Source organism: Poecile atricapillus, chromosome 2, assembly GCF_030490865.1.
Source record: "Poecile atricapillus isolate bPoeAtr1 chromosome 2, bPoeAtr1.hap1, whole genome shotgun sequence".
In the NCBI taxonomy this organism is placed as follows: Eukaryota; Metazoa; Chordata; class Aves; order Passeriformes; family Paridae; genus Poecile; species Poecile atricapillus.
Genome location: NC_081250.1, coordinates 19040591 through 19059874, shown reverse-complemented (window position 1 = coordinate 19059874; position 19284 = coordinate 19040591). Strand labels below are relative to the sequence as shown.

Sequence of the window (19284 nt, the reverse complement as noted above, 5' to 3'; positions counted from 1 at the left end):
AAATAGGCTTCTTGCATTACTCAAGCACTGTGAATCAGCCAGGACACGTCATAAGAAGAGACAGAGAAATAAAAGTCCCAAAGACACTCTAAGAGCAATTGAACAGCAATTAATAAAATTGCATGCTGAGTATAACACTTAGAAAAAGTTCTTGGTTTTAAAAAAATCCTGAGTATTGAGAGGTGAATTCCCATCTCTTAAATCTGTCTCTCCGAATGTGTCTAGTCAGTCTCACATTTAATTAATTACTTAAAAACTTGACTCAGGGCTTTTAGTATATATTGTCTGACTTGTCCACAATAAAATACTAAACTGCATCACACACTGCTGCATCTCAAACTGCTCCTTCACCTATCCATTAGCCAAGGTCACAGTGGAAGAGCAAAGAACTTGAGAGGGGAGCTCAGGGAGGAGAACCCCCATGAAAGAAGCAGCATCTGCACAGCTCTTGGAAGGACAGCAAGAATTACATTTTCCAGTCGCTGCCGGCTGAGATAGGAAAAGGGGTATCCTGGGATGCCAGCTTCTCTCACAGCAAGGTAAAAAAGGGTTTGAGATGTCTTCTGAAGTGCAGTATAGCATACAAACACATGACTTAACTTCAGAATGGTTATCGTGAGTAAAGCTGAAACAAAACCAACTTTAGCAATTTTCATGTTGTCTTTACATCACTTACCAATAATTGCAAAGATCATACTGTCAACATCTAAAAAGGAGAAAACCAGAGCTTTCTAGCCTGCCAGGCAAGACTGGTTTGTTTTGGTTGTATTTGGATTTCTTTTAATCAAATCTCCCTAGCAGATTTGGGGGAGCAGGTTTTCTGATCAAGATAATTGAGAATTCCAGCAGCATTCTAAAAAAATCTGATCAAAATTGGAATAAAAAAATTACATGTCTAAAAAACCAGAAAGAGAGTAAAAGGAGAACATACATCACTTATTATCTTCGTTATCTCAGTTGCCTTCTTTATGTCTGGTCTGTTCAGAACTTCAGTGTACCTATGAGTATCTTGCACATCCTTCTTATAAGATACCTGTCAAACAAAACACAGTTTTGTTTTAAGTAAACAATAAAGTTTGAAGTTTATAAATAAGCTTTGAATGACCTGTCAAATCAGACATGAAGCTAAATAGAACTCCACTTAATTTATTCCAACAGAGTTCTGCTTGACAGGGATTGTAAGGTAAGACCCACACGCAAGGTAACACGATAAGGAAGAAATTCAGAAGCATAAAATACAACTTGGAAAAGAAAAATGCTTTTTCTTAGAAGCATAGTGGAAAATTCAAGCATTGAAAAGACACAAATACTAGGTTTTATGATAAAATTTCTGAAGAATTTTAGGAGTCTTCTGAATAGCTTTTAATGTTTTTTTTTTTTCCTTTGTTGTACCATTTTTAATATAAACTAACCCCTGCTCTGATATTGAGTACTGCAGCCTAGCAGATTGCAGCTACACTGGAGAGAAACTGTAATTCTATCATAGTGAGCTTCTTTCTCAGTACTAGACAGACATGTAGCTTGTGTGTAATTCAATGATACAACTCCAGCTCAGCAGCCCCACAACGCCACTTACCTGCTCCTTTGCACAATCATGGGACCAAGAAGGCTGAGTGTTCCAGCCTGTTGAGTACACAACTGAACTCTGTTTGTGCAAAAGCCACTACATAATGAATGGGCTCAGAAAACTCTGGCAGAGGGCTCAACCACAGATAGGAGAGTCCAAATATTCTCCATTTAGCAAAGCAATCACGGGAGCAGACCTCAGGGACATTATAGAGCTCCACAAGTTATACTTCTTTTCCCTCTTCACGGTCTGTGAACTTTCTCCTGCTCTAGCACATGTGCCAATCTAAGCCAATTTCCAAGGGTTGTCTTACTGAATTATTCTTAATGACATTCTGTCCCTGGTATTCAAAAGTGTCTGACAAATTGAAGTTTCAGGCAAAAGTTGGAGAACATAAAATAAAGAGAAAGTAAAAGAATAATTCCTCCTTTACTGGGAAATCTTTTATATTTTCTTTTGTTGCTTCACAAAGTTAATCAATCTCTCAAGGTAGTATTTCACCAGCAAGAAAGTTCTCAACTTGAAGTTTCTCATTATAACCTCTGCTCCAATTTCCAATGTACAGTTTCACTCTGGGTACAATGCAACAAACTCATAAACTGCAGCAGTCAGTGACAAATGTACTTCATAGAAATGATATTGCAAAAAGAAAAGGAAAAAAAAAATATTTTTTGGCAAATATTTTACATGCAACAGGAAAGTAATTTTGTGTCCATATGGCTTCAGCTAAGCAGACAAGCTAAACAGGCTTCACTGTTGGCTGCCTGCCCACAAATAGATCTTATAATTTCTAATCTGCCGTGACACACAAGTGTAATCACTAATAAAAGAAACAAATAAATAGGTTTGATGGATTCAGCCCAAATTATCACAAAAACAAAAGTTGATTCTTACAGCTGGTATAAACCACTGGAACTTTTATTTTAGTTATATTTAGATTTTCTCTAATTTTTAAGAAACTAGAGGTAGAGAGAAGCATTTGCAATTCAGGACTTTACATGAATTTAGTTAATTATATGCTGTTCATCCTAATGACCACATGAGGTGAGGTGAAAACCACAAAGGCAGCAAAAACAGGTTTCTGAATAGCACCCTATGATCCATGTAAATTGCAAATTAAAGGCCAGCATATGTGCTCAAAATAGAAATTAGGAACGTAGTGAATTTAACATCAGAGAATCAAGAACAGCGGTGATAAAGTTGAGGAAATGTGGTCACTTATTGCTCCCAAATGACATGATCATATAGTACATGAAATAATGGATTGTGGTTAATTTCGAGGAAAGGAAGAGGGGGAGAAATAAGACAGTGACAGTCCTTTATATTTCACCATTTCCAATTATATTAGATGCAAGGCCAATTGCTATATCTTTCCCTGAGTGAATTATTATTCTTCCTGCACCTAAACCAGTATACCTATTACTTATGTCTGAGGAAAAGTCATCTAGTATTTTACAAATGTCTGCAATATATATTTGCTCCATTCTGCAGCTTGTCATACTCCAGTGAGAATAAAAATGTTATGCAGCAGAACAGTAGTTTGTCAGAGGTAGGCCAAAGAAAGAAAAAATATGTTTCCCATTTCCTGAATAACCTCAATCCCTGGATGCTGACCCTCTCCCATTGGGACACTGTGCTGGCCTCTATTACACAGCTGCTATTCTGTTCCACCTAGTGATTTTTTTTTTTTAATAGTGCTATGTTAGAACAGTAAAACCAGAGCTATTCTGAGAGCAGGGGAACAGATGTAGACAAGGCAAAGCAACCAGCTTGGTGTGTGCACCCATAGGCATCAGAAGATAGAAACTGAAGAAGCCTGTGAAGGGAGAAAAAGTAAAAAAAAGAAAGGAAACAGCAGAAGCACCCAGAAAAGGAGCTATCTTTTGTCCTGAGCTGGCTCAGCCAAGAGGCTCATACCCTGACTGGAATTTCCAGGCATTACACAATGTCCTTACTCAATCTTCACTCAAAGGATTGCTCAGGCTCTACCAGAAAAAAAAATCACTAAAGGCTCAAGAATTGCTCTGCTTCATGAGGACCACAGGTCTACAAAAAATCTTTTCCAGCTGGCTTTTGCATAGGAAAAGTAACTGAGATAACAATTTCAGAGCAGCAGCAAAAGACATAGATGGAGAGTTACAGCAGACCAGTGGGAAATGCAAGCGATTAAGAAGGAGAAAGTAAAAGGGAAAAAAAAGTACCATCTTGAGTTTTGAAGCTGAAAACAGTAAATTACAGATACAACTAAATTTAAAGTGAGCTTCTACCCAACTTGAAATTACAATAAAAAGTGGTTACATTGTTGAATATTTTTGTGAAGAATAACTGAAACAAAACCATTTCTCATCTTTAATCCCAAATGTGATTACATACTCTGAATTGCAACTGGGTTCTGTAAAGCATGGAGAATATTCAGGGCCTGATCATAATTAGTAGATTGATTTTAATAAGGCCAAACCTCAAACTCTTATAAAATGCATAAGGTCCACTGAGGATAAACATGCTGATCTAGTTACTCTAGCAAGGTCTGGAAGATGCTTCACCTTACATGAATACTAGTGGAATGCACTTCAGTGCCATAAACTAAACAAATTTCTAACAACGCTGCAAAACATCTCAGACTGTCAATCAACAAACAGAAACATCTACACGGTGAGCCAAGCAAACCTGGGTTTAAGAGATTCAGACCTTTCCTGATATCTTTTCTTTTCTCATTTATTCCAATACCAAAACTATTCCAAACAATACATAATAAATTACTAAAATATGCAGAAGCCGCTATAAACACATTTTGCCCTCTTAAGGATTCAGCAAAAAGTTGGGCACACCTCTTTGCACAAAAATTTGTCTCTTACTTTTTGTCACTGATTAGCATTTTGTAAGAGCTGTTAAGCCCACTAAGTAATGGCCTGTCAGCTGTGTCTCTGCCCTCTTTCCTCTCATCTACACTTCGGGTTCCATCAGCACTAAGAAAATGACTAGCTGGTGACAATCATCATTGGCAACAGCTTTTCTAATTCCTACTCAAATGATGCTGAAAACTGTTTTCCGGCTTGTGTAAAAGAGACAAACACATTTCTGGCCCATTACAGATTGATGCAGTCATCCTTTCCAGTAATGGGCCTTAAAATTGATTGGTCCCAATTACATCAGGAGTAAACATCATTTTCAGCACCAGTTGGAAGTGGTCCAGGGGGACCCACTGTTGACAACCACTGTCAGCAGAAAGTTAGTCAGTGAAAGGTGATTTTTCCAATGCAGACACTGAACAGAAAGCCAGGAGAAGCTTGACTTTACCATGATCTGCATCCAAACAAACATTAACATTTGGGAATGTTACTGATGGTGTTTAAGTACACGCAGTTTGAGATCTGCCAATTTGATCTTATCAAAAAGAATCTATTTTTGCGTGTGTGTGGATTGTGGCTGTAGAATATCTTGAACATGAAAAACTTACTTCTAAGACAATATAGACATCTTAAATATTCAATTTAGATGGTGAGAGAAACATATGAAGTATCATTACTGACGTGATGTGGAGTGGAAAGTGTATACATATACATCAGAAATTTGTCCAACTGTCAACTAACATTTCTGAAAAAGCACTGTTTTGTAGATAAGTATAAGAGCAAAGATACCAGGGCTTTAAAATGCCCACAGATGAGTGTGATGCAGCTTTTTTATTTGTAAAATCGGACCACATCCTTATTTCATACCATGTAATGTGAAAAGAATCAGTCATTTTAATGAAGCAAAACATTTAAACTGCTGTACAAATATTTAACATTGTTTTCCTATTCAAAATGCCCAGTGATGGACCAGATCATGGAACAGACAAAACTGTGATGCACAGCTTTGAGCTTCATCAAATGCTATGTGCAGCTTCCACATAGATACAACATAGCAAGCGGTTTCTTTGCTTTAGAAATTTAGTTGTCATGTCATTTCATTGTTCAGCTACGTCCTTCCTTTCACGATATTCAGATACACATAAAGCAAAACACCGTTTTGTGACATGACATTGTTTTAAGACCACCATTTAGCTTTGATCCCAAGTTTGGAACCTTCCAGATGTGTTAATTGATTAGCTAAGCACAAACTAGGCTGATGGTCCCTACTTCACTATTCTGAAAATGACTTTGTGTGCCAAAGTCGCATCATTAACATTCACTTCACAAAACACAAACAAAATTTATAGAGAAAAATACTCTGGTTTGGATAAACATGCTTCCCTTCAAGCATTATGTAGTATTTAAATTCTTTTTAAAGTATATTTCCTGGCATTAGAAAAGTCACTTGTGCTCCTTTGAGAGCAATTTTCTTCAGTCTAAGAATAAAAAAGGGGAAAAATTATTTTCTTATACATGATCATATTGTTCAAGAGATTTTACAGTATCTCCCTGCTACGCAGTTTCTGCCCAAACATACAGAGCATGTTAATGATATTCAAAGTGGTGTGAAGGCTTACAGCACATGACAGTTTCAAAATGTCAGCACAAATGTATGGTAAGTTGAATACAGTTTTAATTTTTAAAGGAAATTGCACATTTCACAGAGTTGAGTATAAATGTCAGCCTTATGTTAAGGCTGAGTAAATAGTCTTAAACACATCCTAATCCTATTAGATGCAAACCTCCCATGTAAAGGTTGAATTGAGTTGGCAGAGCATTGTAGGTAAACATGCATTCTGCTCCCACAGGTAAACTGTACTGAATGGTGGATAAAAAAGCTTTGTCCTTCTATCTCCCCAGTAGCTTCCATTCTTTTTCTCTGCACTCTCAAAGCTGTGATTACACACAAAGCCTGAAATAGTTTGGAAAGACAAATGCTCCGCATTTGGGATGCTCACTGTGCCATGCTCTGACTCCAAGATAAAAACTCACACAGTTCTTAATTAAACCTGTATTTACAAAAGAAGAAATCCACAGCTATTCACCATGATGCCCAAATATTATCCACAAGAGCTGTGTGATTCTGCTGAGCAATAGCCAGACTTACATAACTTGCACCTTAGTGTGTGATAGGTATTTTCCCATTGCACTGCAGCTATTCATGAGCGACCAGAAAGAATCCGCTCTTAAACACATTGAAGTAACTGGTTAGAGTTTTGTGTTGGATTTGGATGACTTATTTGATTTTGTTAAGTTTGCTCAGGCTGAAAATAATTTCAGTCATATTTTTTCATTATTTCTACAATGCTGTTTAAAGTTCTCATTTATCAAAACATTATTCCCTCCCATGTTTTCCTTCATTTCCTTATTTATTTTCTTTTTGCTTGTATTAAGGGTGAAAGATGAAGCAACTGAATTTAATTTATCCTCACATCTGTAACCTGCTCTCTTTAATTCTATTAGCAGGTGATATACAGCTGTAGAAGGGGCATAGGTTTTACACTAGCATACTAATCCTCAAACTATGATGAATTTGCTACAGGAACTTGTCTCATATTCCTCCTAATCCCACCACCTTCTCTGAGAGGGATTCACATGTCTCTTTCCAGCATTATTTCCTTTCCTAGCAGTCCACCATCATTCCTACTGCTAGGTAAACAAAAAACCTCTTCCTTTTGGGGAGAGACATTCACGTTCCCAGCTCCTAGGCTCTGTCAGTGTGACATCCTGATGCTGCCAGCAGCAGAAATGGACAGTGTCTGACAGGAAGAAGGAATTCAGTAATCAAAGCAGGTTGCAAATTACTGCTGGGAATTCCATTGCAGGTATTTCCCAGCAGAAGAAAAAGTTATTCTTCAAACATAATGCTTCCCTGAAGTTTTCCAGCAGCCTTTTAATCAGCAGCCAGCTGTCAAGATTCTGCATACAGACATACATCTAGCACTGACATTTAGTTTTCAGCCTACATAACCTAAGAGTGTTTACTGCACTCTTAGTAGGGGAAGATAGGGAAAATTTAGGATAATTTGAAATGAACACCCAAGCTATGTCTTATACACTGATAGCAGCAAACAAATTTATCGAAGAAAAAAGTGTTTTAAAATGACATGCCTACCTTAATTGATTTGATTACCTAAACAAGAATGGAACTGGATCATCACTTTTAAGGCTACACATCAGCTGTTCTTAAAATCATTGTGTACCCTTTAACAGGGGCATCACTATTTTAACCTATCTTCTTCTAAAATTTGTTTTTCTCACAAGCAAGCTTTTACAAGCTAAAACTAACAAATTTTTCTTCAAAGTTGTGTCTGTATCATTCAAGACTCTAATCTGGGCAGCATTTCTGCCCCAAGCAAAGATGCATTGACCTAGTATATGCTAGCTTGACCATGACATCAAACCTGACTTGATTCTAATAAAAAATGAAAATACCATTATTAGGCTTTTATATTGTGAAAACTTTCAGAAGATAACAAGCAGCTGAAAACAAACAAAAAAAAAAATCAACTTTCAAAATATTGCTAAGTACTCCTAATTATTTTTAAGTTATCTAAATAAAACTACAAGAACAAATACTTTTGTCAAATGGTATAAACCAGCACAGGCATCAAACAGAACACTACGGCTCAAATTCTGTAAAATAGATCATATTTATTTATATTTTTTATTCTATTAAATTCTTTGGAAAATTCACTTGATATGTGTTCATGAGACAGGAATAAACATATTCACATAAAAGTGTGCAAGAGCAGGGCAGAAACAGCTCACTTGTCTCCTTTACACAGCACCCCTGAAGAAATATCCAAGGATTGGCAGATTAAGACACTGAAACAACACTGGTTTCATTTAAACAAAGACCTTTATACACTTTAAAAGTAAAAGTAGCTACAAGCAAGTTCAGAAAACCTGTGCCTGCAATTTTATTTCAAAGTGATAGCACTTAATAACAGTTACTATTGGTAGACAGTAACTACGACTTTCCACCGCAGTTCAGAATAAAATTCACATACTGTTACTCATAGCACATTTTATACACACACCATGTCCTAAATTACTTCAGAGCAAATAATTTATAAAAAATACCAACTAAGGAAATATGGAATTGTTTTATGCCCAATTCCTTTCAGTAAGCTATAACAGATATATCTACCCAAAACAAGCACACTCATTTCAGATGCAGGAGTACTTACATCACTCTGGTGTTTACTGACTTCCATGGCATGTTTAACATCTGGAGGTTCCCTCATACGTGCATAGTCTGAAAATCCTTTCTCAGCATCATGTTTTTGTTTATAGAGAACCTGGAAAGAGCAACATTATACATTTGTGGCCAGAGAAGAGCAGGTATAATAACATGAGCTAGGTTAAACCTAGTGGCATAGTGTACCTGTATTCAGGAAGAAACAAAATAAATAATTAAGTTCCTTAATGGATAATAAGTTAAGTTAATAATGGAACCAGAAAACTGAAATGAGAGCAGCTTCCACCCAAAACAGAGACATATGAAGGCATAGTCAGCAAAAAGATTTCCCTGCGTCTGTTATTGCAACAGATGTATGAGTAGATGCATGAGTAAATGGGGGAAAGAAATAGTAATATACAAAACTGGAAAATTAAGCTTAACAAGGTAAGAAGACAGCCCAGGGAAAAGCATAAGCATAAGCACAAGCCACTTGAAGCTATCAGCTATATAATTATTCTCCGTTTTCAGAAACAAAAATAAATTATTTTATGCATTTGTCATAAACAAATAGTTTTACATTATATACCAATTGCCCAAAGTTCTATTTTTCCACTTTTGGGAAACTACCAGCACAATACCCATTTTGACTTAGCCCCAGGTTCACAAAGAAAAATAATATTTACATTCAATTGTCATCATGGTAAATGAAAATGGAATTGAATTGTGAATTTATAAACACCTTTATTTTTATAATAGAAATGGAACTCAATGCTGGGCATTCATCCATCTTTCACTGTACTGTGTTATACTTACATACCTACATTCACATAGTATGTCTGAAAAGCTGATCTTACACTTATCCTTGTCAGAAGCTTTTAGGTTTATATTAAGGAAAATTCACCAAGTTTTTATGTCTAAAAAGTAGCAAGTATCAAGAAAATTCACTTTCTAATAGCTCTCATGAGCAAACATTAAAATAATCCATAAGAAAACTGCGAGTATTAAATAAGATAGAAAGCTGATTAGGAGGAGAAGGACTGACATGAAAACCCATGATAGCAATAAAAGAATACTGTGAAAGTTTTGAGACAGGAACTCTCAACTACAGAGATTCAGACTCTTTTAGGACAGGATACTAGAACTGTGAGAAAATGCTGTATCTGTTTTTGTTTAAAGCAAAAGTTGTTCTGAGTTACAGAGTAGTGTGCCCAAAGCAATAAATTTGTATCTGCCCTGTCTATCTCAGATTACAAAATTATATACAGGCTGAGAGATTAAGACAAGGGGGGTGAAGGGTATTTTTGCAGTGCTACAATGTGAACAAAAGTATCAAATCAGGAACCTTAAAATGCGCCACCTCCTTATCCAGTGTGACACAAACATCCCTCTGCAGGAACAAACACAACTGACAGTGAAAGAAAGAGTCCATAACTTGCAGACACTGGTTACATCTTGCAAATGGAAAAGCACATAAATCTTTAACACGACTGAAGCACCACTAACAAACGGTTCCCCACAAAAGTGTAATTACTATACAAACATATGCCACAAAAACTCTTTTGCTAATTCTCCTTGCTTACACTGTCACTTTTAAGATGTTCCCCACCTAATGCCATTATGTACAGAAGACCCATACAGTTACTTCCAAAATCTACTAATTTACAGGAATTTTATTACATTGCCATTTTGCTGGTTCAACAGTTCTGTTTTTCCCTTGGTGAATGGGCTATGTAACCAAGATATGAAAACACAGTAAAACATCAACTCTCAGCATGAGAAATTTAACAGAAATTATGAGTATTGGCTGTCTTGGGAAAAGATGACCATTTCTTTAGCTTAATGTAGCAGTATTTCACTTGCTTTGGCATTTGTTCTTCCTATCTTTTCCCATTATTTCCATTAACTCACTGAAATAGTCTTGATGCAATCCTAGGCTAGGAGGGGTTCAATGGCTGTCTAGTTTAGTTTGGGACAGTTTAGTGCAGAACCATTCCTAGATTTCCAAATCGCTTCCAAGTAAGCCGTGAAACCCTGAAAAAAGATTTATTATTATTTCATCGATATTCTTAGAACCATTATTTTACAGGTTAGTATGCATACATTCATTTCTCAACTCTTGTTGATTTTCAAGTTCTAGTTAAACTGAATTTCCTGTATCAAATCTACATACGAAACTACTCTACACAGAGATCAAGCATTATAGGTCACTGACATAACCTTTACCCTGTAGTAGTCCCATTTATAAACTTGAGAAATACAAGGCAATTATTTAAGTAGGTATGACTTCAGATTGAACCAATTTGTAAGTACTCATTTTTTATTTTTTTTTCTCTCTTTTACACCAGTGTGTCAATAGGAAGCTGCATTAAGGAAGGTTTTGTGCTCTTTTAACCTAACTCTGACTGACACCCTGTCTCGGCATACATTAAACACTATTACATTTTTATATTTCCCTTTATAGTCAGTAAGATGTGCTCTGAACTTAAAATCCACAAGGTTGGATTTTGTAGGAGGAAATGTTCAAGAACACCAAAAACATCATTTTAATCACCATATAGAGAATTAGATTAGCCAATGTATTTGTGTAAAACAGAACTATGGAAGTCCAGAAAACTAATACCTGCCACCATAAAACAGAGGAAATCTTGAATATGACATTTCCTACCATAAGAAAAATGTGAAAAATTACATAAAACAATTTGATAATGTGCAATGTGATTGGAAACAATGCAATAAACAACAAAATTTTTATTGTAGTGAAAAAAAAAAACCTCTGAAACGTCCTCTGGAAGTTGAAAACATTGCTTAAGATTCTCTTGGCTCATCGCCTTTATAAAGAAACAGGAAATACTGTTCAACATTGACTCTTTGAGATATTGCCCTGTGCAAAGTAGAAAATTAAACTGCCTTCAGTTTGCTTTAGATTATCCCTTTTAGATAAGAAGAAAAACAGTGCAATCACTTCTTATGGCAGAAATAAAGTGATGAAAAAAGTGATGAAGTGCTTACATTTTTTCAACATTGTTTCCCCCCAAGCAATTTTAAATATCTTTATCATTGTTTGTGACACCTTATTAAAAAAAATATTGTTTTACATAGGGAACTATTCAGCATACTGATCTTCAGACAAGAAAAATACTTGGCACAGAGCTAGCAATGATTAGAAATTTTCCTTCAGCAGTATTTTCCATAGGAATATTGAAATTTCTCCAGAAATTTCCATTTCCTTTCAGAAAAATCAAAATGAAGGCTCCCTGCCTAGACTGCTCTCATCAAATTTTTTTTCTCATCGCAGAAAACAGGGAAATTGGTGAGAGCTTTGTAGGCTGGTAAAGAGAGTGAAATTATTCAGTGATGAGAGGGACTTCTCCTCTTTCAAGCTTACCCTGGGGACAGCTATGACAAAAGCGAGAGAGGGAGGCAAATCTGGTTGCTCACTCTCAAGAAAGGCATTTAGAAGGCCACAGTCCAATTTTCTGTGAGGAGGAAAAAAATTAAATTGATAAAAGCTGCCCAAATATGTGGGGCTGTGAAACTTCTTATCCATTTTCCTGAAACATGTTTTCCCATAAACAGCACTGGGATTCTTTTTGTCACTTTTGGATAGATGTCATTCTCTAAGGGTATTTATTTCCTTCTTCATGCCAGTTCTACATAAAACACTAAAGAGCAAACATGGGTTTCATGCAAAAGCTAGCAGGCAGTCTTGCTTCAGGCTTTCCTGAGTATCTTGAAGAGAACTGAGCATGACTCAACACAGCCAATATGGGAAAGAGGTTCTGCAGGAAGAGATCCACATGTGTCAGGATGCTGTACTCTCCATTACAGCAAGATCTTTATGTCAACAACAGCAGGACCCCTGAAGAAGGAGACCCTGGCTCTGCTGAAATAACTGACAATTACCACACGAGTTAAAGAATGCAACCGTGGTCAATGGTGCTGGGGCAGCCTGTTGGCTCTGGAGAGAGCAAGGGAGGGCAGCTGCAGGTGGGGTATAACTCTTTGAGAAAAACAGGAAATTCCCCCTAGTTGTCTCCAAGTTCCTAAATCATATGTGTGATTTGAAATGGTGTATCAAATTACTGGACTGGGCTAGCTATAGGCAGGCTGGAGGCAGGGCTGCTGGGCAGCACAGCAGCAGCATTTCCAGAGCAAGCTGCATCGTGGGAGAGCCCATTTGCAGAGCACACACCTGTGCAAGGAGATCCTCTGGCAGAGGCACCCCAGCCTGTGTCAGCAGGCAGCAGGGAGGAAGGTCAGGGGCTCTCTTTCCTCCACACCACGATCCTCCAGTCCCAATGCACCTGCTTGGCAGATGAGGCTGCGGATCCTGCCAAGAACACGGCACCGCAGAACAAGAAGAGTCCTGCTTGATCTGCCCACAAAAGCACTCCAGCCCAGCATTGCATCCAAGAAGAATGAAAAGGGAGTCAAAGGTGCAAATTTGTTCTAATGTGGGTAGGGAGGACATGTACTCATATTTTCCACCTCTCAGGAAATCAGCACCTATTTTAAAATCAGGTTACTATAACTCAGAAACAGACTGCAATTCTGTGACTGCAGCAGCCTTTTTTGAGCAGAGCTGGCGCAGTGGCCAGCTGATGCTGTTCTCTCTCCTTCCTATGGCATATCTGTAGTCTCCTCCTGAAGTGATCTCTGGTAAATTCACAATCCCAGCTAGACAGATGCAGCAGAAACCCCCTCTGCCATATCCTGACCCAGCTGAAATCTGAAATCCTTGTATTAGCTACTTAGGTACTGCAGTGATAGGCACAATATGGATTAGATTTGAATACTGTGGAGAAGATTTTTCACTAGAAAATCCCCTGAGATCTCTCTCAAAGTAGCATTAAATTCAGGTCCATTGCAGCAGTAACCACAAGTTGGAAAAATGTGTCAGCGTATCTTTAAGTTTTATGGTATATTATGATTTATAATGCATCTACTCCTAAGGGGATAGTATGAATTTTATGGGAAAAATTTCTGCTTAAATATAACTCACCCTATATGCTTTTTTTTTTTTCTCTAGAACTGTTGGATAACTGAAGAAAACCTTCAAAAACTACCAAGCAAAAATGTCAGTCTTTATCTTAAAAGGGTTTTTCGATGAACCAATGGTTTCATTTTTAGTTTCAGTTATTTATCTTTTCTGCCACATCACTATAGTTAATTAACCTAATTTGTGTAAACTAATGTAGAATTTAATAATTTGGAATGAATTTGGGAGTCTGTGGCAAAATAGTTAACTAATGTTTTATAAATCAAGCTAATGGTTTAAAAATGTTATACAAGTTTAATTCCCAATTTATTTTTACTGTAATTCCTCTCATCATTCACTTTACAATGAACTGTCACATTAATGTCATTTCATCTACTGTGGTGCATTAACTTGGGTATGTATGTTCCTTTTCAAACTCTGAAAACAAAAATATGTGTTATTATATTTGCTTAATATAGCCTTGATTAACATAGTGTTTTATAACAAAACATTTCTCCACAAGCTGTCCTGAGATTTTAGTCCACTCTTTTTTTATGAGTGTTTTCCTTTGTCTGAAAAAGTATCACAGCATTATAAGAATGCATATTGAGATACAATCAATATTATGGATTTAGAAGCATGTTCCCTTCACGTACTAAACTATATGTAGTTGCTATCCTTAAGAGAGGAGAAAGCCAAAACAAGAAAACCATGGAAATGTTTGGTGGACCAAAAGCAATGACCATCTATACGAGGTAATTCTCATGAGTAACCATGAAAATCTGTAACCTCATTCATATCACACACACTTAACATTTGCAATTCCACTGAGGTCAGTGGAAGTAAAGGGTCACTTCCCTACTCTTAGGGTATTATATTTTTGAGTCCTTGAAGGCAACTGAACCAGAATTTACTATTTTACTGGTTGATTACAAGCTTTACACTATGTTCAATATACTTGATTTCATATTTTAATTTTGTAAAATTTGTTGTAAGTAGTAATATGCAGTCCACCAGAAATGTATTTACTGCTACCACTAAGTGCATTTATAGCTAATACAACACCCAACTGGAAAAAGCTATATAAAATTGATCCATTCTATAAGGACCATGCAATGTCATTAATTCAATAATTACCCTTATTGCATTCATGGATTTCATTGGATTGATGATAGCACTACCAGCTTTTAAATGTATATATAATAAACATAAGTAAAATTGTCAACATTTTAAAAAGGAGTAGTTTCTGAAGAACTTACGGTGATAAGCTCTGGATGATAAACTCACCCAAATAAATCAAGCAGACAATCAAGTACCCACTCAAATATTTTGTTCAAAGTGTACTTATTCTGACACACAATTAATCTAAAAATCATTTTTGCAATTCTAAAGTTGTACCTTGCTCTGAAGGTGCATTAATTCCTTCGCAAATACACTGTCAATTGTGGCTGGCATCTGCTGATAAAGAGAGTTGGAAAGGTCTTTCTTAGCATCTCCTTTATATTTCACCTAGAGGGCAGAAAAAGGTGACACATCATGCAAAAATGAACATACAGTAAACATATTACTTTTTTTTCTAGTAAGTAAAATGGCATAGACCAGAACTGGAAAAATTTAATGCTGTCACTAACTTTCAAGCAAAAACATCTTTAAATAATACTTTATGGGGATATTTATAATTCACAAAGCAATGCAAAATATGTCCTAATTAAATTCAGTAATTTTGATGGAAATAAAAAATAAAACAAGCAAGGCAGTTTTTTCTATCCTTTTTCAGATCATTTTCAAATCCAAAAATTACTTTTACTCTTTCTCATTTCCAGAGTCCTGCAAAATGGGAGCAAATGAGAGGCCAACCATAAATATTTTGCCGACTTATAAGTAGCATCAATTGAATGTAGCTACAAAGGAGAGGAATATTAAAGTTAGCATGTCTGCCATCATTTTTGTTTCACCTTTTCATATTACAGTCTCATTTTTAAATTACATTTTATTTACCCTGTGTTTCCTCCATTATTCTGTATGGACAGTTCCTCATAAAGAAGTTTTACAAGACATAGCAGAACAAAAGGTCAAAATGTGTGAGGCTTTTGCTTCAGATCTAAGTTCTCCAAATTCATAAAACAATAATGGAAACACTGCTGTGAAAGTAATCATAAATTCTAAAAACATTTTCAATTATACTGTCTAATGTCACTTACTGTGAAATACACAGTTCTTCATTAGAGGCTAATTCCCCAAATTTATTATATGTATATATATCAATAATGTCCTGTAACATTTGCTGCTGTCCCCCAAAACAGAGGGCTCTTTTTCACTGCAATGGCCATGCTGTTAAGCATGTAAGTGTTCAAGATTTGCAAATACAGGTTATGGGACACTAGAGGTCAGTAATTTACAAGATAAACCATCCATCACATCATTGGCTTCAGGTAATGCTGCAATAAACAGGCAGAGTGCTCAAAAGTGTGGTAATATCAAACCTACAGGGTTTTAAATTTTAGAATATTTTATATCTCTAAATCTTTGATTAATAATTAGCAGCAGATTCTCTGGAATCAGACAGATGGATTAGATAAATACTCTCTATGTATTGTATTTTTGTAGACTACGATAGTCTGTCTCTTAGAAAGTGCAATTACATCAGATTTACTTCCCTAGGGACATACCACTCCTTCTAAGAAAACAGGAAGATAAATACAAGGAAAGTATTCATTAGATGCTTTTATATTGAAAGCCACAAAGCAAATTGTTGTATATCAGAAAGAGAATTTAGAATGCATACTTTATGTAACCTTAGACAGCCACACTGGGACTCTTTTTATTATAATCATAAAGGTGGCACTAAACACGAGGCAGCAAAATTTTCATTTTTTGAAGGGCCATAATGACAGAAAAATCACCCAGAACCAGCGATTCCTAAACAAAGCCACTCTCTCTCAGGTGAAACTTCTGCTGCTGGTCTCACCCATGGAAAATAATCAGAGGTGCAATCCTACAGCACCTTGTACCTGGGACATGAAGAGCTGGCAGTAAAAGCTGCTTTGGAACATTTTGGAAGCTGCTGATCTTTCTTTGCCACTACAGTTGTTTGTGTGTGTGCACATGTCTCAGGTATGCAGAGAGAGAGGGAGAGAGAGAGATAGAGAGATAGAGAGATAGAGAGATAGAGAGATAGAGAGATAGAGAGATAGAGAGAGAGATAGAGATGCGAGATAAAGAGATGATAGAGAGATGTTAGAGAGATAGAGAGATGATAGAGAGAGAGAGAGAGATAGAGAGAGAGATAGAGAGAGAGAGATAGATTAGATAGATTGGATGGATGGATAGATAGATAAAGATAGATAGATAGATAGATAGATAGATAGATAGATAGATAGATAGATAGATAGATAGATATAGATGATAGAAAGATAGAAAGATAGAAAGATAGAAAGATAGAAAGATGATAGATAGATGGATGATAAGCATGCAAGTTCTGAGGCAACCCACAGGTGGCACTGACCTGATGTCTGCCCCAGGCCCTTTGCTGAAGGAGGACAGGGATGGTAACATGGAAACGTTTTCCTTGTCTCCTTCTGTTTGATTTCAGGCCGTGAAATCTCCACAGCAGGGAAATTTTGCACAGGTGTAATTTGCAAACCTCATCACTGCAGAAAACGTAATACTCCTTCCTATTCCTCAGTTTATCCACACATAAAATGGGATAGCTAGGACTGGCTCAGAACCATTAATAAAGAATCTTCAAATCCCAAAATAAAAGTGTCATGTAATTCCAAATTATTATTATTATTCACATTACAGTATACACTAATTACAGCCTTTTAAGTCACTTCAGCTTTAAACAGAATTATTATTTGAAATAAGCCATCCTTCCCCTGCTAAAAGTCACAGTATTCAACAGAAATAGTTTTTAGGAAGGATAAGAAGCCAAGAAAATTCTTCAGTCTTTTAGATCTTACCTCAGAAATAAAAGCACCAAGGCTTTTCACATGTTTTAGCTGCGGGGTGTCAGGTACAAATATGCACTTGCCTTTAGATTTTTTAAACTCTTCTTTATAGTGTATCTACAAAGACGAGAAAAAAGAAATTTAATTGCTCTTAAAAACACACAAACAGAAAAGTAAACATTGGTTATTTTTATATTTTTTAAATTATTTGTATTTTATTTTATTCATGATACTCTGCTGGGCGGCTGCAAATACCTCCGGCTGGATCAAATTAAACCATAAAGGGAAGCTACCAGTTCTCACGCACATTACCAGGGCTATGTAAAAGTCACAGAACTCTTTAATAATATAGATGAAAAAGACAGGATTTTTCTCTACATCTAGAGTACATTCTCACTACTGTTGCACATGTTTTAGTATCTCTAAAGAAAGAAGAATCGAAGAATTGATCTCCTTGATCCTTGATCTCAAAGATAAAAATTGTTTAACATCTAACACAGACCTAGCAAGCACAGAATCTGTATATCATCAAATGCCCCTTTATGAATCCAAGAGTTACATGAATAAATTTGGGAGGCCACTGCCAAACCATTGCCTACAAAGCACCCAGCATTCATGACATTCAAGCAATAACAGAATTTCTTTAAGACCTAACAAATTTAAAATTGAGTCATTTTTTTAAATGTGTATGCACATAGGAAACCATGGAAAAAACCACCAGAACACTATGACATATTTAGCAAAAAAACAAAACAAAACAAAACAAAAAACCACTTTTTTTTTTTTTTTTTTTTTTAAACAACCAGCCTTTTTCTTACAATGGGGCAAACAGCATGGGCAGGTATAATAATTACATAAGTGTTGCTGAAATCAGAGTTGTTTGTCTTAGTGAGACTGCAAGACGGATAAAATCTATGGACATGGTTAACATGTAGAAACATTCATTTTATAAAAACTGCATGAAGAAAGATGGTAAATTATGATGAGATAGACTAAATAAGTTTCAAAGACAGACACTTTACATGGATAGCCTTAGACATTTTCAGTGACATTTCTTTCTTTCTACAGAGAATTGTTTAGATCAATGCAAATTGAATTATTTAGTACTAAGCTTTCACGGTTATTATCTGCTACTATCTCTCTAACCTCATTTTCACATTCTGCATAACAGCAGCTTGAATTTATGCACTCTAGGCTTGCTGACAAGCACTGACAGAAGCAATATGATCTGCATCTGAACATTACAGAAATATGCAGCCTTAATATCCTCTTTCTCTGAATCCTTAATGGATATCACAAGTTCTAGTCTACACTCCTCTACAGGGACTTGGAAAACTTACGAGAAGGATGGCAGCTTACATAGAATCAGCTCTTGAGCTTTCTAAGGCAAAGTTTGTGTCTACTGAAAAATGGATTAGATAATGCCAAATTCATCTCAAACTCATGACTACTTAATCCTCACACAGGAAACAATTTTGGTTGATATGGAGCCCATTCAGATTTGGAGTACTGAAAGAATCTACAGGTCACTTCCAAATCACATCATCTGCTTTTGTGGATTAGAGTATTTTCTTGAGAAAACCCTTTAGGTGAACAATGGTTGTAACATGACTGTAACATTTCTGTGTCATAACTTTACTTAGGGACTCACATGTATTCACTCATGAAACATGTGTGTGACATCATACTCCCAGGTAATCACAGAGCAACTC

General features: G+C 36.2%; 1 protein-coding gene across 4 annotated transcripts in view; it reads right to left on the bottom strand.

Moving 5' to 3' along the window:
• Window positions 1-19284, bottom strand: part of NEBL (nebulette) — a 248962-nt gene that overhangs the window by 65966 nt on the left and 163712 nt on the right. For 2 of the 4 annotated variants that reach the window (XM_058830974.1, XM_058830973.1), the window contains exons 3-6: window positions 17585-17689; window positions 15021-15131; window positions 8652-8762; window positions 932-1033 (exon numbers count right to left, since the gene is read on the bottom strand). The exons of the other annotated variants lie outside the window; for them this stretch is intronic. In XM_058830974.1, coding sequence (XP_058686957.1) covers window positions 932-1033; window positions 8652-8762; window positions 15021-15131; window positions 17585-17689 — 429 coding nt within the window. The remainder of the gene's footprint in view (window positions 1-931; window positions 1034-8651; window positions 8763-15020; window positions 15132-17584; window positions 17690-19284) is intronic. 4 annotated transcript variants of the gene reach the window in all.